The following is a 24428-nucleotide window of genomic DNA, read 5'->3' on the forward strand; positions in this document are numbered from 1 at the left end:
AGGGAATCATTTTTATCTGTCTACAAAAGAGAAGTCCATCATCCAGTAACAGGAATTAGCCCACTTCATTTCACTTTCCTGGGATACTGTCACAAATACTCAAATAAACAGAAAAGTAATGGGTTTAATAGGAAGGCAAGGGCTTGGTACCACTGACCCTGCTCCAACTTGTAAAAAGCCAGGCTTGCCCTGAAAGCAAGTTACTGCAAACATTACTTCAAATTTTAGGAAAGGAATGGCTGACTTTGTGTCTTTGGAGGCAGGTATCTATCTTTTAGTCTTTCCAAATAGTAAGCTAGGATCATAAATTTTTTATTCTGTCATTATGATCAACAGGGGAAATAATTTAAAAGGATGACATATTATCTCAGATAACGCGTTTTTAAAAAAAAACAAACTCGGCAACTTGCCACATGCAGCTAGTGATAAATACTAAGCACAATAATTCTGAGTACAAAGTGTCATTCAAACCAGCTCAATCTGATCTTAAATTCTCCATCTTCCACTACAGTTAAGGACACATCTCAGAAACATTTTGGCAAAATGAGAAAGCCAAGCATTAGAGTTGGTTGAAAATTAGGGATTCTCAAATATTTTGACCAAAATGCACTTGTTGCACAAGTATTACCAGCTTTTTCAAATACACATCATGCCTGCGTTCTGCAGTGTGCCATGAGGGCTTAATCCTTCAGCAGTCAAAACTGGGCACATGCCAAAACAAACAGTCCTCTTTTGACCCGTTTTGCTCATTTTTCTTCCCACTGAGCCTGTACCCAGGGGAACACAGTGATGCACATCAGAGTCTCACCCTACGTACCTACATCAGGTGCTAGAAAAAAATTTCCGTATCTATTCCTGTATCATCTTAGATAAAGCTATAAACAGTCAGAGCCAATCTGCCAAAAAAGCAGCAGCAAAGTTAGGCTCTCATGGAATGGCCGGAGCCAACGTTGGCCCATCCATTCGCTCCCCAGTCCATCTGTCTTCCCCAATACTATGTCATAGCAGCGATGCTCTCTCTTCTTTGGGGATATCATCTAGGCCAGAGATTACCCAGTTTCTCATGGGGACAGAAGAGGTAACAGGGCCACATTACCTCAACCAACAACTCCTTTAAAAATAGCAGATAGCCCCTGTAGTGTTCCCCTGTCCTTAAGGAATAACCTCCTCCCACTGTGAAGTAGTTCAGCTGTTTCTCTACTTCAAGAAACAGAAGTCTGGACTGGAGGTGCTGAATCTGGACAGTGCTGTGTAATACGGGAATTATTCAATTCTCAGCAGGGAAAAAAAGTAAGCCAAACAAAATTAAGCAGGTGAATGAATATTACTGTAACATATGCATATGCATTCTTACCCACACTCTAGCTGCACACATTTTTTTCAAAACAGATTTTAAAGACCTTGCAAAAGATGTTATGAAGCAGCAAAATAAAGTTATATGTAATTGTTATCATTCACACTACTTATTCAGAGCTTGCTATTTATAAGGGAGAATGCAGACAGCCCAGTAATTTCAATTTATTATTCAACTACCATTAAAATCATTGAAGTATTTCTTACAGATCTGCAGTCAGCTCTACTAAAACAAATGAATATTTCTAACCAATCTATGTTTCATAACACGTTTACAAATCACCTCTGAATGAAATAGCTCCAGCGAAGCGCTTTGCTTTGTTATTGACTTTCAGTCTGTTCCACTGATTGACGGGACATCTAGCAACCCTGTTGCCTTAATTCAATCTTATTGAAAGCCAAGGCATATGGGATAACTATCACCAGATGCATGCTGTGATTTTTAAAGGGTTTTAGTAATAAGGCACAAGCTGAAATCTATAAGGTTTTCTTATAGTTTGTAGACCCCAATAAAAAGCTTACATATGTATAATGTCTGGAATTTATGGTGATGTGTAACTGAATCATTAACAATACAATGTAACTGCATTTTCTTGAAGAAAGCTGCCAGTGAAAGACGATACATGCACCAGCATGGCAGATGTGTAAATACTTCTTTTACATTTAGAACATGCCTTTATTCATATCAGCTGTCATTATGCTCATCAATCTCAAAGCTACTGAGAGATGAGGACACCCCTCATTCTGATTTATTACAAATACTCAGTGAAAAAAATAATCTTCAGTACCTACCGAACTTAATGACCCTGGAAAATGTTAACATGCATTTCCTTGTTTCGGTAGTTATTCCGTCCCATGACTGTCATGATATTCTCTCTGCTGAGAATGGTAAGTTGCTTCATCTATCGTTCACTGGACAAAGTTTTTAAATAAAGATATTGCATGTACCCAATCCCCCTCTCAGAACTGCTTTACTATTATTGAAAATTTGATTATGAAAACGGTTAAATATATGAACTTGCACAAGACACTCTGCTTAATGAAAGATAAATCTCAACTGAAGCATTAGCTCAAGAAGTATATTTTAAGTGTGTTTACTGAGTTATTTTATACAATATAGAAGCACTTAGAGCATTGGGGATATAAAAGTTGCAACAAATAACCTTAAAGTGGCTGAAAACAATAAATATTTGACATGTATATAGTAGATTATTTTGAGGTGGAGTAGTTGCAACGATTGTAAACAAACTGAACTTACAGTAGTCAAAAATTCCATTCATTCCCTTCATGTTATTTTATTCAAGCTTTTTAATGATAAAAGACTAATACACTCATTGCATATATTCAGCGTTGCTCTCAGAACATCAGAGGAATCTACTTGACAGTATATTGTGCTCTCACCCCTAAAAATTAAATATCTTACATTTAATTTGGTATGGATATTGAGAAAGTAATACAACATTAAAGTACAAACAAAACATCAGATTAACAAGATGGGATCTCATCTTGTTCTGATGTGAGGGTCATGTTACCTATGCAATACGGTCTCAGCCTCTTTCACTAGAGCACATGGCAGTCAGTAGCAGTCTGCATTCATTCATAGGGATCTATGTACAAGTGCAGCAACATCAGTTAATACCTTCTGCTTATCTTCATTGACACACAAAATTAAATAAAAAAACAAACACCACTTACTTGCTTTTCCCTTTGTATACTGTAGCATAGGATCCTTCCCCTAGTTTTTCCAGTTTCTCATATGAGTCTGCTTTTCCAAACTTGGGGCTTGTAGGCTAAACAAAACAAAAAAGATGACCTTTCAGCATGTATTGCACCCACAAAATTAACTGCTTTGATTCAGCCTTCAGAGAGCAAACGTCATTATCAAAACTCATAGACCTGCATGTTTTCAGCAGCCAACAATAAAAAAAAAAATTAATAGCAGAGCTAATGAAATAGTATAATAGGATACCCAAACAAACATCATTCAACACCCCAGATGGTGGTTGCCGATATCAACCATATACTTATATCACTGGAACTATCAAAAGGATTGTGTTCTTAATCAAAGAGACATTTCTGTTTTATTTTTCACATAAATCACTTCATACAGGGAAAAAGATCATTAACAACTAAACCAGCTTATCTTTGTTAAGAGATCTAAGCAACAGTCTTAATCTGCACTAAAAAAAATCAGATTAAAAGAGCTGCTTAATTATTTTTTTATTTTTCAGACTAAAGCCCACCCCAGTACATCAACCATTGTTCAGATAGCGGTCAAAATACTATAGGAAAGCACATTTAAAGAGAGTACCTTGTTTCTGAATTATATTTACAGTCTTTGGCTTATGGTTATAATTACACTGTACTTTTAATAGCAGGTGTATGCAGCATAGTTGAATAAAATCCTGTAGCCTTAATATCTGCAGCCTAAGTGAGAGGTCTAAAATTGAACCAAGCTAAGCGCTGATTCTTGCTCACAGGGCCAGATAGCTCAGCTGGCCTTTGCGACAGACTGGTACTGGCCCCACTTTTACACACTCCTAACAGAGTACGCCACAACGCTGCAAAAACAGAAATTCACCTGACATGAAAATGATTCATTTGGAAAGATGATATTAAAAAAAATCAGAGAGAGAAACGTATTATGAAGAATAGTATTGCATAAATTATGCTTCCAGATTTTTATTCTATGAAACAATGCTATTCCAAATGATGCAATATAATATCTAACTTTTACAAAAAGAAGTACTTGGAAGATAAGCATTTTTGCACACAACTTTCCAACGAAATTCTTGGAAAATGTTTGAGTTTTTTGAAGTATATCCCATTTTCCCAAATTTCCCCATTTTCCAGTTGTCTGGAAGGAAAGGGCTTTTTATTTTCCCTCCAAGACCAGAAGGACACTGCAAAAAACTGCCCTCCAGCTACCCCTAGCATTATCTATTTATATTTCAGACTGCAGTGCTCAGATGTCCTGTACCTAAACCAAGCAAAAGAGTATAGGGCAGAAATTTTGGAGGGTCAGCACTGATGCTCAAATCAAATGCAGGGCCTGATATGTTAGTACTGTGGTTGTAACGGTACAAAGAAAAGCAGCCAAGCAAATCCAGCGTATTTAGAGTTGAATTCAACTGAGAGACTCTAAGCCACGCGCAGCTGCACACAGTATACACTCACATTTAGGATTTTACACCCGATTTACAAAAAGTACTCAAGTTTCAGGTTTTTTGAAGGGAGAAAAACATTACAGTGGAGGACACATCTGCGTGTAAATTCCTTTGAAACCATGGTTGAAAGTTTTAAATCAACTGAGCCTAAAAATTACCTCTATTTAAAGAGACAAGAGCATCCCAGGTAAGGTGACTTGGTACCTCACACCTCTCTACTACACCCAATTAACCATTAGCTAGAAAATACAAAAATTCTCGTTACTCAACAATTCTACATTTGTTCTAAGCCATAATTCTAGCAATTTGAGATATATATCCCTTTTTTGAGACTAACATCCCAGCTTTCTATTGAATGATATCAGTATATACACATGTATGTTTGCAAAATTCAGCCTTTTCATCTCCCTCCAATACACAGAACGACCTACTATTTTGCTATCCACTTCCTAAATATGAATAGACTGCGGAAAATATGTCACATGGGAACCCTCAGATCTCTTTCTTGTTACATTATTTGGACCACTTCATTATAGATAAGGCAGTAATATCCTTAGCTCCCAATCTGTGCTTAAAAAGGCATTCTGCCTCGTTAGAAACAAAATTTTTATTATTTTTAATCAAAGTTTTATTACAGATGTCACTAATAGAGGTGAGTAAAATATTTATTCAAGTAGCTTTTTCATTTAAGTATCCAATTATGGACTAATGCAACACTACAAAACTACAGAAAAAAAGTGTTTAGATGTTTAAGTGTCTCCCATATAATGAAGAGGGATAGCAAAGTATTTCCCAAATTGCAGGCTGCAGTGAACACACAGTGAGAAGCTTTGTTACGAGTGGAAATGCTGCCCCAGTTAACAGTGAATGGTTCGCTGTTGGTTTCCTCATAGGGCGAGGAAGAAAAAGGACAAAGTTTATACATGTGTTTCACACCCATTCCTATTTTCACACTGAGATTTACTTTTATTTTATACCGCTGGAAACCATAATATAAAGGTCACAACAACTTGTAATGCCTTAAGATCTTCATAGGAAACACGATACCTTTAATCCATTACCACACAGTAAATCATCAACAGTAATTATTCCTACAACTTCAAGCTCATTTCTCTGTACTCCAGCTCCCAGAAGCACGGATTTCAGGTCATGCCTTTTGACTCATTCTCCTCCTGGAAACTGCTGCATCCTCACTGAGAACGGGCAATGCACTAAAAGCTCACATTGGTGGGACCGGGAGGAGAGCTCACTCCTGATGGTACAAAAGAGGCGCTGGTCTCGACCAGCAGTTTTGCCCTCAGGGGCAACCCCACGCAGCGCCCCAGGGCTCAGCTCTGCAGCAGGAAGGCTGACCTGCCACCCTCCCCAGGCAGCCCAAATCACTTGCCCAGTGCCTGCTCATGCTAGGTAACAGCTGACCAGAAACAACCAGAAAACAACCAGAAACCCAAATCGTTAGCCACCGCCTGTCCCATATGCAGTAAAACCACGTGGCTGATATCCCCTCTTTCCTGGTAACAGCACCGCTGCTCAGACCTCAGCTCTATTCCAACTGGATCATTAGATGGGATTGCCCATGTTCTCACACTATTAGAATTCCCTTTGTGAAAATGGATATTATTTTTCCTTGCATTTGTAATCTTAAAAGGCTTACAATTTTTGAAGTATCTGGTGTAGAAAACCATTTCAGAGGATTTTACCAAAAAAAATTTAAATAAATTCTGAGGCAGCAGAAGACTTTGCAAACTAATTTGCATTACATTTCTTAATGAAACACCAAGACAGATCTCACTCAGCACATAAAATTACTGTAGAAAATTAAGGAACAAATTTATGATTTCCCCAACATTTTCTCAAAATTTTTTTTTTAAATAAAGCCTCACACATTAATTCAAACTTACAATTACAAATTGCTTATAAAGATAAGAAATTCAGACACTTCTTACCTTTCCTTTTATTTCTGGATTATAAGGGAGGCGAAGACTAACTGAGATAATGCAAAAATATGAAACTTTCCAAAACTTAAGTTTTAAGCTTAAAGGGATTTAAATAAAGGGCTATGGAAAGAATCTAAATAATTTGAAGTTCCATGAGACTGCTGAAAATTATAACCATTTCAATCTACTTTATTATTGCACTCACCCTTTCATACAGTTATTTTTTCACCTTCATGGCCATGAATTTTGTTATTCAGATTTCTCCACATTAGTTTATCCTTTTCAACCATTTCTGTTAAAAAAATATGGCTTGTTACACCAATTTTTTTTTTTAACAAATGCTACTATTAAAATCAAATATAGAAAATTCACCTTTAAGTATAATTTCTTCTTTTTCAAGTATTTGATTTCTTGCAGTAAAATATATGGGAATACATGTACACAGAGATTTGTGTTTGTTGAGTCACAAGAGTCCCATATTCTGCCTAGGATGTGGTTGACTGAAATACACATAGCAAGTGAGACATACCCAGAGCACGTCAGCCACTGACATATCTCAGAAGCAGCAAACTCTCAAGAAGTTCCCCTATATTTTAGAAAGGTGTGCAATCCTCCAATTTGACCCAGACAAGATTTCTCAACAGAAAAGAGTACTAATTTTAGCTGAATTTCAGCTAATTTTAGCTGAATGCACGTATTTTGATAAATGTTTGTTCAAAGCTACTTTTTGAAGATCTAACATTACAATACTTTTACCACTATTAATTTTCCTTTCTTCTTACTCCTTTTTAACTAACTGCTTCCTTACTGCTTTTTAACCCTCCAAAACACCAACATAAGAGTCATAGAATCATTAAGGTTGGAAAAGACCTATAAGATCATAGAGTCCAACTGTAAACCTAACACTGCCAAGTCCACCACTAAACCATGTCCCTAAGCGCCTCATCTACACGTCTTTTAAATACTTCCAGGGATGGTGACTCAACCACTTCCCTGCGCAGCCTGTTCCAAGGCTTAACAACCCTTTCAGTGAAGAAATTTTTTCTAATGTCCAATCTAAACTTCCCTTGGTGCAACTTGAGGCCATTTCCTCTCGTCCTATCACTGGTTACTTGGGAGAAGAGACCAACCCCCACCTCACTACAATCTCCTTTCAGGTAGTTGTAGAGCACGATAAGGTCTCCCTTCAGCCTCCTCTTCTCCAGACTAAACAACCCCAGTTCCCTCAGCCGCTCCTCATAAGACTTGTGCTCCAGGCCCTTCACCAGCTTCATTGCCCTTCTCTGGACACGCTCCAGCACCTCAATGTCCTTCGTGCAGTGAGGGGCCCAAAACTGAACACAGGATTCGAGGTGCGGCCTCACCAGTGCTGAGTACAGGGGCACGATCACCTCCCTAGTCCTGCTGGCCACACTATTCCTAATACAGGCCAGAACTGGCCTTCCTGGCCACCTGGGCACACTGCCGGCTCATGTTCAGCCGGCTGTCGACCAAAATATGTCACGACATAATGTGACAGTGATAAAAGGACAATCTTTGCCATGAAAACTGAAAACTGGTTATCTACTGAATGTGTAAATTTTTTGTTTCATTAATTAAATCTTCAAATCTTTTCTATGAAAATTTTGTCATAATTTGTTGGATATAAGCCAAAGGGAGATCTCCCCGCTATGGCCACACAGACTTGTATATATTGAACATCAGTGGGACTACTTAGGTGTAAAGAAGCCTGTTGCTCAGTGTTAGAGCTTTGTATTTGCTACAAAAAAAAAAGAACTTTCAAAGCTAAGAAAAAAATAAAATGCAGGTGCATGTGTGACCAAGATTGAACTATTTAATGGGCAAAAAGTTAAATAGGCAGTAAACAACCAGTCAGCAAGAAACTGGTACCACTGGAAAATCTCTGAAAAGAGAATTTTCATGCTACAGAGAAATCTTCCAGAGAACTCAAAATGGGAGAGATAGATGAATTACTAAGACAGAAGGGAGTAAAGGTCCTCATGCCTCTGAAGAATTGAACATAGTGCCAAGCCACTGTGAAAGTCAGTACAGGTTGTAGTGAATCATGTTATCCCCAGGAGGACATTGGCAACTGGAGCACAGAATGGTGCGTGTCTTTCCCTTCAGGAAATCCACCGGGAGTTTTACTTTTTTGTCTTTATGCTCTGCTTTTGTTGTGGTTTAACCTGGCAGGCAGCTGCTCGCTCACTCCCCCCCACCCAGTGGGATGGGAAGAGAATTGGAAGGGTAAGAGTGAGAAAAACTCATGGGTTGAGATAAAGACAGTTTAATAGAACAGAAAAGGGAAAATAATAATGATGATGATAGAATATACAAAATAAGTGATGCACAATGCAATTGCTCACCACCTGCGCTGACGGATAACCAAGTAGTGATTGCTACTTCCTGGAACATGCCTACCATTCATATACTGAGCATGACATCACATGGTATGGAATACCCCGTTGGCCAGCTGGGCTAGCTGTCCTGGCTGTGCTCCCTCCCAACGCTTGTTTTGTTTTGGTTTTTTTGTTTGTTTGGTGTTTTTTTTTCTTAAGCTGAATGTCCTTGACTAGCAGGGTACTTAGCAACAACTGAAAACATCAGTGTGTTATCAACATTCTTCTTTACTAAATCCAAAACACAGCACTAGGAAGAAATTTAACTCTATCCCAGCCGAAACCAGGACAACTTTCCTTGAAAATAGTTTCCATTAAGGTAGTTTTCTTATTATTAGCCTACATTTTTCCCAGTGCAAGATTAGTCTAAGAGCACCACTGAGCACGGGGAGTGAGCATCTTTAGCAGCACAGCTTACACTAACCAAGATTAGGTATTTTTTTCCCTCTGGCTAAGGAAATACAGATCATAGTAACAAGGATAGAAAGAGTATGCCAAAATGTTGAATACAGAAAGAAGCAGCTAGTATTTCAAACTGATGTGAGAGTATTAAAAATAACAGAGAGAAAAAAAAATGAGAGGAAACTGTCTTTTCTGAGCAGGTCATTTCAAATAGCCATCTCATTGATATAGACTGTAGGAGGGATAACAGGTTTAATCCAACATCTTGCAGTATGAGTCCTTGCACTACATTGCCATGTGAATACCTCTCTTTCTTGGAAATTTTCAAAATCTATGTAGTAAAGAAAGCTTTAAAGGAAAACTACACTGAAAATCACCTGACTGTTCTTATAGAAGCTGTGTGGGTTATGTTCTCATGCAGTTTTCATAACTGCAAAACAGCTTGTGAATGTCACACTTAACTGGCACACTCCTGAGCCTGTTTTAAATAGACCTTTTTTTTTTTAAACTGCAGGATATTAAACTTCAATATAAAATTATCCACAAGGGAAAAATACTATCTTCACAGTACCACTGTAAATTATTGAAAATCAAAACTATAGATCTGTTTTGTTATATGCCCCCAAAGAAATGGAGGCCTGGAGGCTGAAGTTCAAAAGCTGGAGCCCTCAGCACAAGAAAGACATGGACCTGTTGAGCCGGGTCCAGAGGAGGGCCACAAAAATGATCAGGGGGGTGGAACGCCTTTCCTATGAAGAAAGGCTGAGAGAGTTGGGGTTATTCAGCCTGGAGAAGAGAAGGCTTCGGGGCGACCTTATTGCTGCCTATCGGTACTTAAAGGGGGCTTATAAGAACGATGGCAGCAAACTTTTTAGCAAACTGTTGCGACAGGACAAGGGGGGAATGGTTTTAAACTAAAAGAGGGTAGATTTAGACTAGATATAAGAAAGAAATTTTTTACGATGAAGGTGGTGAAACACTGGAACAGGTTGCCCAGAGAGGTGGTAGATGCCCCATCCCTGGAAACATTCAAGGTCAGGTTGGACGGGGCTCTGAGCAACCTGATCTAGTTGAAGATGTCCCTGCCCACGGCAGGGGGGTTGGACTAGATGACCTTTAAAGGTCCCTTCCAACCCAAATTATTCTGTGATTCTATGATTCTGAATAAATCCATTGTTAGAAAAACTTGAAAGTAAAAGGTAGGCCAAGAGGCCTAACGGAGATTAAATCACAAGAACTGAAGATATTTTTTTTTAACCAACCTATATTTTGTCATCTTTGACACAATGGTAAAGCTTCTTTTACAGAACCATATGCAAGTTTCACAGTAATTAGTCCCCTTTCTTAAGGGGACAATAATAGGTCAATTTGATCCCACTTTTTTCTTTATTTTTTAAACCTTGCAAGTTGGACTGTTTTCTACGGCAATTTTCAAGGGATACAAAGGGATACAAAGATGTTCAAGAATCCAAATCGAGCAATAATCTGAGCTGTACCAATATCTGATCCCGTCCTATTGCTGGTCTCTTTCTAACCCTTTAACACGCAGCCATAAATTAAGAGCAACCTGAGCAGGAGTGACCATAGAGCTCTTTGCGAAAGGGCTGGATACAGTTTTTAAAGCTATTTACTTGTTCTCCAGGCTATTAAAGCACAGGAGCTGGACCAACTGCCATGTTTTATCTGCCTTATCATCTAGAGAGTATCCTCCAGGTTAACGATTATTAATGCTTCCCTTGTGCCAGAAAAGAAAAATCCGCTCTCTACATTGAACTCTGAAATTACCTTATCTCAATAAAAAGTATCGACCAGGAAGGATGCAGTTACCCTAGCAATTAATAGGTTCCTAAAACTGGAGAAGGTTGCATACACCTGAAGAGGAAAACAGGCGAGAACGGCACACCAAGTGTTTAGGCAGACAGAAATGATGCCTAACTTTTAGACAAAAATCTGACTTTAGTGTTATTTTGGAAGAAGTGGCATGTGGGTTTTTTTGAGTTGTGCTTTTTTTCTTTTGTCCAGTTTGTTTTGTAGTTTTACTGTTTCTTCAGTTAGGAAGAAAAGAAATGCAAGTTTCTTCCCTTGGTAGGCAAAAGACTCGGCAAAAGATTTTTAGAAAGACAGATATAGACAGATAGATAGATAAGCATACACAACTATAGCTACATGTATATAATATACATACATGTATATATACACATATATATTGTGTTGGGCTGGATCAGAGCAAAGGTTTTGCCAAGCCAAGCTTCCTTATTCTAACAGTGGCCGACAGGTGATGCACAGGTAGGCAAACACCTACTTCACTACTTCCAAGGTGAATATTATCCATTATTCTGATGTTATAAAAGGATAAGTCTGTTCTGCTGGAAATTTCATTCCGTAATAACATCCAATTTCAATCAGCTTAAACAGTTTGGAAATCACACTCATAGATGTTTTCTTATGTTTAAAAGAAGGGGGGAAGAAAATGTAATGCAATGACTGTTTTACATAATGAGTATGTAAATGTCAGGTGAAAAGACTCTAAGTGTAAAAATTGTTTGTCTTATAAGAAGAAAAAAATAATGTGCTAACTTCTGTCTGTATGCTACTGCACTAATTATCACCACGGGATTTCTACCAGGTTGCAATGAGGTGTGAGATTAACTGCAGAAAATTACTTCATGTTCAAGAGCAAATTATTTATTTTCCAAGTGACAATCTGTGGGCAGGAACACGGAGTTCCAGCTTCCCCAAAACTGTGTGTGTGTCATCTTTCTCATCACAAGGTGCAGAGCATTTCGAAGATAAGGAAAACACAAAATGGGTATCATGCCACCTGTGGAGTATTATTTGGTGATCTTCACCAAACACTGAAGTTGATACCTGCCAGAGAGCTGCTAAAGCTTCTGAAACTAATGAAATCAGAAGCTAATGCCCCAGGGCATTATAAACAAGCTCCTTCAGGTCGCATCTTGAAAAATGTTATTTCTGAGACAAATAAAAGCCTTTCACCTGAGCAGAAGCAGTGATACGGAGACTGCAAGCCTCAGCCATGTACCTTCTGTAAGACACTTCCCCACCTGATGGCTACAGAGGACTTTAAACGATGAAAGGGAAGAGACTAAATAGAAGCCTATCTCTAATTCAGTTCCTCTATTAATCAAGCATAGAAAGTGCAAATTGAAGGTAGCATACATCTATCAGAGTATCTTAAAATAAATACAGAAAGCAGAGCCAAAACTGAAACACAACTACACAACTGTAGCCAGTATGACCCAGAGGGCATAGCATGCTCAAGAACATTTACAGAAACTGAAATGCCCGTTCAGACTGGTATAATCTATACAGCACATGAATTTCCAGAGAATCAAGTTATAACTCAATAAGGGACAATATGTAGCGGTCCTCTGACATGGAAGAAAAAGAAGTAATGATCAGAAGAGGAAGAAGCAAGGGCATCTGCTATACAACATCAGGACTGGAAAAAAAAATGAAACCCAAAACCCTTCGTCAATTCAAATGTAATTCAAAACCAGAGAATGACAAATTCCTGCAACTAACTACACAGACATATGCTCAATGAAATGTGCATCAGAACATCTCCTGCCTGAGGCAATGTATTCAGGCTCTGGGGGAAGGGGGGCGGCTTGATCGTATCTCTGCCTTGGACGTCTGAACTTAGGTCTGCCAGGCAGGACCAAGTGTGACCTGTGATCAGCAGAGGATTAACACCACCTTTTGCTGTGAAGTTCTGCTCTTCCCTCTTCATTGACATGAATGCTGACATTATTCCACAACCTATTCCTTGCCAGGTGCTCTTCAGATCACTCCTTGTGAGGAAGAGTCAAAAATTACTACATGCCTCCAAGCAGAAGGAAGAACTGAGTTCACCAAACAGAGCTATAAAAATCAGGGAGAATTACGGGAAGTTGAGAAATGAGAATTGTATTTCAGAAAATTCTAATGCACCTACTTTAACACATGAGATGTCCCCAGCAAGTCTATGGGAGTCAGCATAGGAGAAGATTACTAAAAGTGTATGTTTAGCTAGAGCTGTAACTAGCAGCATACTAGAAGAGGAAGCATTAACTTCATTTACATAAGAAAATACTGGGATCATAGGAGATTGCATGGACACAGTAGAGTACCAGCCCTCTCGAAAAGAACAAGATGCCAACAACACAGTTTCAAAAAAAGTCTGCTTCAAAATTCCAGAAGCAAAGCAAGTAAAACCCTTCAGTTTTAATAGTAAAGAAGTACATAAAGCATTAACAAAAATTAGTAATAGTTTCTAAGAGGAACAAGATAAGAACAGCAGAGATGTTAATACCACAAAAAAACTTAAGGAAAGAAAGTCATTTAAGTTGACAGTTGTGGTGCCAAACAATAATCAGGCATCATGCACAAGTAAACACAGTTGCAAACCACTCCATCCATCCTTAATGATTGTAAAAGTTTTATGGTAAGAGCTCCTTGTTATGGACTCATCTGGAACACGTCGGAGACATCTTTGGCAGCAGCTATATAATGCCAGGCAATGATGAAAAAGCAAATTTCTTTTTGCTACAGATGGTTACATTTTAAAATGTAACTTTTTCTAAAAAGGACAGTCCCCTGGAGGCATGACATCTTATCCGTTAAATTCACATGGGTTAAACAAAGCTCATCTACAAAAAAATGAATCTCTGTCATTTCTTCTTAGAAGTCTGACAAAATTCAGTCAGACTCCCGTAGGGAGGACAGAAGATGTCGGAGGGGGGAAAGGGGGGAAAGGGGGGAAAGGGGGGGAAGGGGGGAAAGGGGGGAAAGGGGGGAAAGGGGGGAAAGGGGGGAAAGGGGGGAAAGGGGGGAAAGGGGGGAAAGGGGGGAAAGGGGGGAAAGGGGGGAAAGGGGGGAAAGGGGGGAAAGGGGGGAAAGGGGGGAAAGGGGGGAAAGGGGGGAAAGGGGGGAAAGGGGGGAAAGGGGGGAAAGGGGGGAAAGGGGGGAAAGGGGGGAAAGGGGGGAAAGGGGGGAAAGGGAGCAATCAACCTTTTAAATTATTTCACACCAACTAAGATTTGAAGTGTTACATCCATTCTGCTTAGATCTGTAGTCTTCAACTCAAAGGTCACATTATTATGGATTTTTCTCACCAAAGCATAACAGAAATAGTTTTTCAGTAATTTTGAGGGTCCTTGGGGGGGAAATCTGTTCTGGGCATTATTCGTGAAAGGTATGACATTTTATTTATCTAGTTTCTTTAAAAATACTTGAGAATAAAACAACAATGATAATGTATTGCCAAACCCTTCTCAGTTGTTTCTCTCTCTTCTCTCTCTCTCACACACACACAGTTTCTGACATGGAAAAAAATGTTATTTTTACTACTTTTTTAAAAAGAGAATTTTAAAATGTAAACAAAATCTGTCAAATCTGATTTGTTTCTCTACAACCTAAATCTAAAAATCAAAAAGGCAATTCATGTGGTTTCCTAAACTTCATGGGAAAGAATTCCTCTTCACGAATAAGCAACCCTCTGCAAAATTTGCAACATAAACATTATGGCAGCTGTAATGCCATACCAGGCTCAGGAGAGAAAAATGCTTAGAAATCCCATAAGATACCCTAGCTAATATCTGAGATGAATTTCAAAATACATTATTTTTCAGGTTTATTTTCTTATTCTATTTTATACATAACACTACAAATATACATGGGAAACATCCTTAACAGCAACCATGAGGTTTTTGTTTTGTTTCCAAGTAGCCAATTCCTTCTTAAGCAAGAAAGCATTTATTTGGTGTTATTAATTTCACCATTTGGTACACACGCAGGTGTCAGGACTGTGGACTTACAGAGCTGGGGCTGGAGTGCCGCCTGACTTTAGGCGATTCCTTCCCTGCAGATGAAGTTTTGAAGTTAATGCAAGCGTTGTTCTCTGAATGAACCCTCTTCACTTGATTAGTTGGTTTCTCAAATGGATCAAAACTACTCTGCGTCCTCTGAACCCGGACTTTTTTATCCTCAGGAATTGTATCCAGAGGTTTGATCACTGAATCCATTCCCTGGCAGTTCCGTGTAGACATCTTTGTGACACATATCTGAAAGGAAAAAAAAAAACCATTCATTGACTCTTAACAGGCTTAAAGTCTGTGTCAATCCATACCTCAGCCAGCATCAAAAAAAACCAGCATCATAAGCATTCATATTCTATTTCTACATTAAAATTGCAAACAACACATGCATTTTACATAGGGCACACACACCACAGTCATAATAATAAAAAGCCTGTCTTTGTATACTGTACTAAAAGATCCTGACAAAGAAAGACAAAAGAGGAACATACATAAAATTCATACATTTGTGTTTTCTCGTACAATGTGTTCTTAGCAACAATGCCACTTCATTCTTTCTCCAATCTAGCCACCGATATCTGCAAACAGTATTGATTTCCATTTTTTTAAAATTGGATGAGACTAAACTTAAATAAATGATGGTAGTTTGTGTGTGCACTTTGGTGCTGGCCTGCCAAAGAGCCAATGCCAGTGTATTATTGTATTTTTAAATAATGCTTATACAGTGTTATTATTATTATCACCATATGTCTCAGAAAATCAAATCAGTAAATCAATTCCCAGGCACTGAAACGTGAGACTGCAGCTTAACGGCACACTAAAGCGCAGAAGTTCAATTCTTTGTTACCGTGAAGTATGACTCTGCCAAGCCCCGAAGACTGGAACTTGCTGCTTGAGCTACCAAAATATGCTATTGCTAGTTCAAAAGAACTAAATGAGCAGAACAGCGAGTTTAGATACTCCAGTCATGTACGTTTATGGTTTTAATTTTAATACGTTCCAACTTATAAGACTTTTTTTTAAAATCACACAGTTGGTGGGGAGTTGTATTTAAGGCCTCAGCTTCTGTTTTCACCTCTAAGAGACATGACTTTACTTGGGAAGAAAAGAAATAATTTTAGCTTTCTGGCTACACGAAAAAGCTATGAAGCGTGATGCAAGCAGACCCAAGAGGCTCCTTAAATCATAAGATAAATCAAAAGAATCTACAACGTACTTTTTCCATGATATTTGCAAGTATTTAAGGATAGACAGTGTTAATTTGCTGTCAACTGTACTGTGCACATACATATAATTAAAGAAGCATAATGTTCCATTCAAGCACCTACAATCTAAGCATTTTTGAAAACTTGCTGTTATAAAATAGTTAACATGAAAAAAATAAAAAGAAATATTTACCATTATCATTTAATCAGGAACTCTTCCCCCATAACCCAAAGTGTCTCCAATCCAAACTTCTCCAATAAATTATTCTTTGCCATTTCCCTGGAGGAATTCTGTGCCTTGAAATCCAACTTATTTCAATTGTTTATAGAAATACTGAGTGACTATACCTTGTGGTTTTTATGTTTTGTGGGTTTGATCATCCATTGTAACAGTAGATCAAATATTTCTTTTGTACATAAAAAATTTAAAGTACATTTCCTGCCCAATGCCATCTGGCCAAACGATCATGCAGCAGGTCAACTCTAATGAAGGACATTACTAGCATTACAAACCAGGTTTTACAAGGGTTCACATTTCTTCTCATTAAAGTGGTTTCTCCAAGACTAAAACTTAACCAAGTTTTAACTGAGAAAAGGAACAGCCCCCCTTCGTTCCAAATGATAATTCCCTCTCAGGCCAAAATTAAGGCAATTATGTAATTTTGGTCTATTACTTAAGAGAGAAAAGATATATTACTTCAGAGAGAAAAGATAAAGAGCTGCTGCACAAAGAATTTTTAATTAGCCTTCTTGTAAAATTAATTGGTTTCTTTTCCCTGAAACAACTTATATGCACAGACATGCACCCACGTACTTCCCACTGTCCTCTCCAGATCCGTGTTCTTGCAATGCTTGCTACCAACAAAGATGTTTTAACATAATGTAAACTGAAATTACTATTAAAATTACTATTTGCTTAATCAGCATGGATGCAAATAAATCAGTAAGTATTTCTCAGCCTATGAAATCCTATGATCTAGAAAACAGGGGCAGGAGTTAGCGAGAAAAGGTTCAAAAGCTGTACTTGTCTTCCTTTCAAATTACCAAAGGCCACCTGTAGCCAGTTAAAATGTTTGGAATCCACAGCTATAAACATACTATAGATAATAATGCCATGAGTGCCGCTTCTAGTTTCTTCTTCTAGTCTCCATGTCTAGTCTAACATGGGCCAAGTAAGCATTGCATTAAAGAAGAAAAAATGCAAGATGTCTGTCACTATTGATCGTCTATACTGGAAGCAGTAATAGTTTGGAATTAGATATTGAAGGGAGACACTTTTGCCTTTAGGTCACTTGACCGAATCTGGAGTAGGATAAAAATCCCCACAATCATCTTCTAATAGCCAACTTCAAACTTCAAATGACTAAAACCAAGACGTACACCAACCAGCCCCCCCCTCAGAAGTCAAACACCTCAGTGGACGCACAAGCTGAACACCAGCATCACCAGTGGAAAAGACTGAAGACCACAGAGAAGTGCAAGAGCAGAGGCCGCTCCCCACACTCCTCTGCCTGCTCTGCAACTGCAGCGCTTCTGCCAGTGCTGGCAAGGGGTTTCATTCATCACTTCTCTCTCACCTACATCAATACTTCCCTAGCAGAAATAAAATATTCTCTCCAAGTGACCACTGACCACAGCGCACTGTGAAGCCAACAGAGCTGAGCCTATGCTGTTGTTAAAGGGTACGTATTTCCAGTCCATCTACCCTGCCTATAAAACTCTGAAGAGAAACAATATTTAAGCGATTGTTTTACATTCTGTCGTTGATAGGCCAAGTCCAACTCCGTGCTGAAACTCTGCTCTATGAAATCTGAAAGGAGCAGGTCTAAAATGTCAGCACTGAGCACTGGCTGTAACTTCAAAATTACACAGCTTAAGATTGCAGTAAACTCATGCGTAATTTCAGGTTTCGATCCATCAGTAAGAGCTAAGCTACCACAATAGCCTTGCTTTTGCCCCCGGGCAGCAGGTGCGCTGACCTGCCACTCCTGTGCTCCAGCTAACAGTAGAACTTATTCTATGCAAAAAAGCAACAGTGTCCTGATCAAGACTGATGCATAACATATTTTGGAGATCTTCCTGTGCATACAAACTATCTTAGATTTCACCAGCATGACCAGATTGCTTTTAGGAACAGTACAGGTTTGAATTTTTCTATTACACTAATTCAGACTTTTAAGTATCATTTTCCCCTTGTACTGCGTAACAGAAGTGATTCTTATAAATTTCAGCCTCTCAAATGATATATACAAACACTTAGCATCAGAAGCTCTTAGACCTGTAAAACACTGCCTACTGTTCCTTGCTGGTAGTCAGGAGAAGCCTAACCTACCCTCTTATTTCCAGCTTTCTTTTTGCGTAAGAGAGCAAGGACCTTGTTCCAGTTAAAGCACAGTATTTGTCACAAAGGACGCAGCTTCATTTTCAGCCTCTTTTAGATGCTCCATGTGATCCCCTGAGCTAGTCAGAACTTCCCTCCGAGTCCATTTTGCCATCTGTAAGACAGAACCTTTCTTTTTACCGCATTTCATCTGTTTTATCTACATAAGCCATAGGTTCTTCAGAGTGGGGACTATTCTTTTACTAACCCTATAAGCAGAACAACCTTTGTTGCACTCCAATGAAGATGACAATCCAGAAAGTAGTGAAATCTATCTCTTGCCAGTCCAGCCTCAAAACTGGATGATTTTGTTGAATATCTGCTTTAGCTACAGTTACCAGAATAAAAAACAAAGTTAAACAAGTGTAAGAGCTCACGACATATAGCTCAGTGCTGCCGTGCTGGACATGCTAGAACTTCAATACGAACTGGAGTCGAAGGCAGCCAAGTGGTACGCCACAACTGACATTGCTAATGCCTTCTTCTCAATCCCTTTGGCGGCAGAGTGCAGGCCACAGTTTGCTTTCACTTGGAGGGGCGTCCAGTACACCTGGAACTACTGCCCCAGGGGTGGAAACACAGCCCTACCATTTGCCATGGACTGATCCACACCGTACTGGAACAGGGTGAGGCTCCAGAACACCTGCAATACATTGATGACATCATTGTATGGGGCAGCACAGCAGAAGAAGTTTTTGAGAAGGGGTAGAGAATAATTCAAATCCTTCTGAAAGCCAGTTTTGCCATAAAACAAAGTAAGGTCAAGGAGATCCAGTTTTTAGGAATAAAATGGCAAGATGAACATCATCAGATCCCTATGGATCAACAAAATGACAGCCATGTCCCCACCAACTAGCAAAAAGGAAACACAAGCTTTCTTACGCATTGTGGGTTTTTGGAGAACGCATATTCCAAATTACAGTCTGATCGTAAGCCCTCTCTATCAAGTGACCCAGAAGAACAACAATTTCAAGTGGGGCCCTGAGCAACAACAAGCCTTTGAACAAATTAAACAGGAGATAGTTCATGCAGTAGCCCTTGGGCCAGTCCAGGCAGGATCACTTGGAAGTGATCATGGACTGGCCAGAAAGTAAAGATTTTGGAATATCGTCATAGGAGAAGATAACACATGCTGAAGAGGCCTCACTGTATAATAAACTGCCAGAATGAGAAGCAATATGCCCTGTTCACTGACGGGTCCTGTCGTCTTGTGGGAAAGCATCGGAGATGGAAGGCTGCTGTATGGAGTCCCATACGACAAGTCGCAGGAACTGCTGAAGGAGAAGGTGAATCGAGCTAGTTTGCAGAGGTGAAAGCCATCCAGCTGGCCTTGGACATTGCTGAACAAGAAAAATGGCCAGTACTTTATCTCTATGCTGTCTCATGGATGGTGGCAAATGCCCTGTGGGGGTGGTTGCAGCAGTGGAAGCAGAACAACTGGCAGCGCAGAGGTAAGCCCATCTGGGCTGCCGCATTGTGGCAAGACATTGCTGCCCGGGTAGAAAATCTGATTGTAAAAGTACGTCACATAGATGCTCACATACCCAAGAGTCGGGCCACTGAAGAACATCAAAACAACCAGCAGGTGGACCAGGCTGCTAAGATTGAAGTGGCTCAGGTGGATCTGGACTGGCAACATACAGGTGAATTATTTATAGCTTGGTGGGCCCATGACACCTCAGGCCATCAAGGAAGAGACGCAACATATGGATGGGCTCGTGATCGAGGGGTGGACTTGGCCATGGACACTATTGCACAGGTTATCCATGAATGTGAAACATGAGCTGCAATCAAACAGGCCAAGTGGTTAAAGCCTCTGTGGTACGGAGGATGATGGTTGAAATCTTCTTGCATATCTCTCAGCTCACTCAGGGATAAGGGTCGGGTGGTTACTTGGGAAGACAAACACCATAACTCCAAACGTTCCCCTTTGCTTCTTCTTCCCCCAGCTTTATATGCTGAGGATGACGTCATTATGATGTGGAATATCCCTTTGGGGATAGCTTTGTGCCCTCCCAACTTCTTGTGCACCTCCAGCCTACTCGCTGGTGGGGTGGTGTGAGAAGCAGAAAAGGCCTTGACTCTGTATAAGCACCGCTAAGCAGTAACTAAAACACCCCTGTATTATCAACGCTGTTTCCAGCACAAATCCAAAACATAGCCCCATATGAAGAAAATTAACTCTATCCCAACCAAAACCAGCACATCAGTCTATATGATTCATCACCCCTTCTTGCCCTTGCTCTGTAAATCAGCACGATACTGTACTTAAAACAGCGGAGCCGAGACACTCATTGAGATGCTGTAAATGCCACAGTCTAAAACTTGTGCTACATGAAGATGTGATCAATGGCACCTCAACTATTACAAGTACTTACCGCAAATGTATGTAGAGACAATACAGGCAATATCTTGGTTTGTCATACACAAGATGACAATTATGCTTTATAAAATGCAACCAAGAAAAAAAGGAAGCAAGAACTTTTCAGTAGGAATGTGATATCCATTTAAAGAAACTTCTGTCTAGCAACAGCATGAGCTATTAAGCAGTTTTAATTATTGTTTCTTAAACAAACGTCATCATACAAGTAAACATTAAGGTATGTCAACACTTTAAGTGACTTTTTTCCCCTTCAGGAGCTACTGCCATGATTTGGTACTTCTCCCACCACAAACTAAATTCAAAGCATAACTTTCAGAAGTATAAACTATTTCAGAAACTATTTAGATTTTAAATGTGGTGCAATGAAATCACAGTTATCATTTTCAGAAGAGGTATTTCCGCCAGCAGATCTCACAACTATGGGGAGCAGAGGAACAAGATCTTCAATTATGCTTTCTATCTTCTTTATAGGAAACAGGATTTAAAAATAGGCCAATCAACTTAATACATTTAACAACTATAGATTATTACAAGTGGAACAGGCAATACTCCAAAAAACTCTGTCATGTTTTGATTGTTTGAGCAGAGATTACTGTCCTTCCAATCCTTATATCAGATAGTAAAGGCTCAAGGAAGTCACTGGCCAATTCACCACCTCTGACTTTGAGCACATTAGGTGGCCGCAGACATGAAATGTGAGAGAGGGTATGGCTGCTTTCTGCCACCTAAGTTGCTGCCTGGCAGGAATCCCAACAGCAGTACCTCGGAGAAGCATGTTGAAAAACAGATGTTGGCAAAAACAGCGGCAGAAGGGCAGGGACAAGGGACAGATGATTAAAAAAATATATATTTATCTCCTACATGAAAAAAAGGTAAAACAAAACAATGGCAATGGTATGTATGGTATTCACACGAGAGAACTTTACATGTAGGACATTCATCCCCCAAGTCTCTGCTTCAGTTCCAAGATGAAAGTCCTGGAAACCCTAAACTAGACTCCAACACCCAATCTCCCTTTGGAAGGAGTCTTGCTCTTCTCCACAGAGAATAGAGTGGTCTTACAGAAACTAATTTTTTTGTGTTTGAAGTTACTGTTTGGAAAAGCACTTCCAAAGCAGCATTCGTAATCTGTCCAGGGGGTCTTTGTGGGAAAGGATTTAATCTGAAAATAGCAATGACTGTTCCTACTCAGTGAGGTAACAGTATTAGTAGTTAAGAGTCCCCAACCCCAGCCCTGGAGAAAAGATGCCTGTCAGCCCTGGTGTGGTCCAACAGAAGCACCTCTCCATGAACATCCTGCCCATTACATTTCTCACATAAGGATCACTAATGTTAAATATACAATCTTATTTCCCCAAGTTGTTTCACACTCTGCTGCCAAACAGCATGCCAATACATGAAGTAGTCACCAGAGCAACCACTGGTATCTCATCCATTCTCCACACCCTTATGACTGAAATAAACCCACTTTTTAAGTTTGTCCACAATTATTTACTCAGTCTCAACTAAAAAGATAAGACAAAAAGAGAGATGATGAGACAGAAGTCATTTTGCCGCTTAAAACCTACAGCACAAACAGCCACTTTGCAGTTGCCTGAAGAGCTCTTCTCCACTTTTGAAAGAAATAGCGAAGGGAAGGTTTATCTAGAAAATCAGAATATTCATGTCAGTTCCAATATTACTTGAGCTGTCACAGATTCTGGCAACGTAAAGCAAAATAAAAAGCAGCCCCACAAAAGTTGGTGCAGTCTGGTATTAGACATTATTTCAGTGTTTCTCTGTGTGTTTTTATTTATTTATAGTAACAAGAGCCATTACCACACACCCAAAACATTAAAAAAGGGCACTTCAAAATTCCTCATCTTAGAGCCACAAAAAAGCATAACATAGTTTATACTTTGCAGCTTTCTTAGTTGCTGATCAGAATCAGAAGACAATGAATGACAGAGAACAAAACAGCTTGGACAGTCTTTTTTCTCCTCTCATCCTACTCAGTCTCACAATCAATTTGAGAAGGTCCCGAGGCTGCTCTAGGATAAACAGGCTTAGTCATCATTACATCAGTAAGGATCACTGGGCTACAGTTTCCTACAGCCCCTTCACAGTATTTATGATATCTCAAGACAAAATGTCTGCAAATAGCCAAACTTTTCTCATAAAGATTACTGCTGAAGTTAAGAGACTGAAATCACAAGAAGTGTATTTTTTTTGCACGCATAAAGTCCATAATAAGCCCCATTAAATAAATAAAAATCAGTATAACCGTTCATGGAACCATTTCTAAATCAAGTTGTCTCTTTGAATCATCTTATATCATTTCAAGCAATACTCCTTAATCTGCATTTGGGATTAATGTAAAAAAAAGAAATGGTTTATCAGATTTAGTTATTGTGATACAGTTTCAGTGCAAGATTTTTTTTACTTCATCACTGTCAGCAACATTAAGAGGTCCCAAACAAACAGGATTCTTACAATTAAAGGTTGCTGGATTAACTCATTTACTGTTTAAAGTAATATATCATTTAAAGAGCAAGAGCGATCAGTTAAAACATGTAAGTAATTTATAATCCTTATGGTTCATGAATTTTAAAAGTCATGAATGTTCCCTGAATTAATCAGCTGTTAGGATACTTAGTAAAAGAAGGGCCGTCCCATATCAGTGGAATTTATTCATATGAATACAGATATCCTCAATAACAAAAAACAATCAACTTTGGCACGACAGACCAGGCGTCCTACCACACAGAAGAAAAAAACCTATAAATGTTTGTATAATGTAAAGACATACTACTCTGAAGCTCATCACGTCTTTTAGGAAGATGCATTATACCTGGTTTTTAATTCCTACACGTAACATCCTACAAATGTTTACTATGGTGTCCTAGTTTCGGCTGGGATGGCGTTGATTTTCTTCCTATTAACTGCTGTAGTGCTGTGATTTGGATGTAGTGTGGGAATAGTGTTGATAACACACTGATGTTTTAGTTGTTGCTAGGTAATGTTTATGCTAGTCAAGGACTTTTCATCTTCCCGTGCCCTACCAGGTGCGCGGGGGGCTAGAAGGGAGCGTGGCTGGGACAGCTGGCCCAGCTGGCCAATGGGCTATTCCATACCATATGACATCATGCTCAGCATATAAGGCTGGGGGAAGAAGAAGGAGGGGGGGACGTTTGGAGTGATGGTGTTTGTCTTCCCAAGTAACCGCTACGCGTGATGGAGCCCTGCTTTCCTGGAGACAGCTGAACACCTGCCTGCCGATGGGAAGTAGTGAATGAATTCCTTGGTTTGCTTTGCTTGCGTGCGCAGCTTTTGCTTTCCCTATTAAATTTTGCTTTCCCTATCTCAACCCATGAGTTTTCTCACTTTTACCCTTCTGATTCTCT

At 39.3% G+C, this 24428-nt stretch overlaps 1 protein-coding gene across 2 annotated transcripts in view; it reads right to left on the reverse strand.

Annotated features, from left to right (window-relative positions):
* CDK14 (cyclin dependent kinase 14) overlaps nt 1-24428 on the reverse strand; it is a 330096-nt gene that overhangs the window by 228854 nt on the left and 76814 nt on the right. For both annotated transcript variants that reach the window (XM_075143809.1, XM_075143808.1), the window contains 2 exons: nt 15078-15323; nt 3049-3143 (listed from right to left, as the gene is read on the reverse strand). In XM_075143809.1, the coding sequence (XP_074999910.1) occupies nt 3049-3143; nt 15078-15323 (341 nt within the window). The remainder of the gene's footprint in view (nt 1-3048; nt 3144-15077; nt 15324-24428) is intronic.

This window comes from Calonectris borealis, chromosome 2 (assembly GCF_964195595.1).
Source record: "Calonectris borealis chromosome 2, bCalBor7.hap1.2, whole genome shotgun sequence".
NCBI classification, from domain to species: domain Eukaryota; kingdom Metazoa; phylum Chordata; class Aves; order Procellariiformes; family Procellariidae; genus Calonectris; species Calonectris borealis.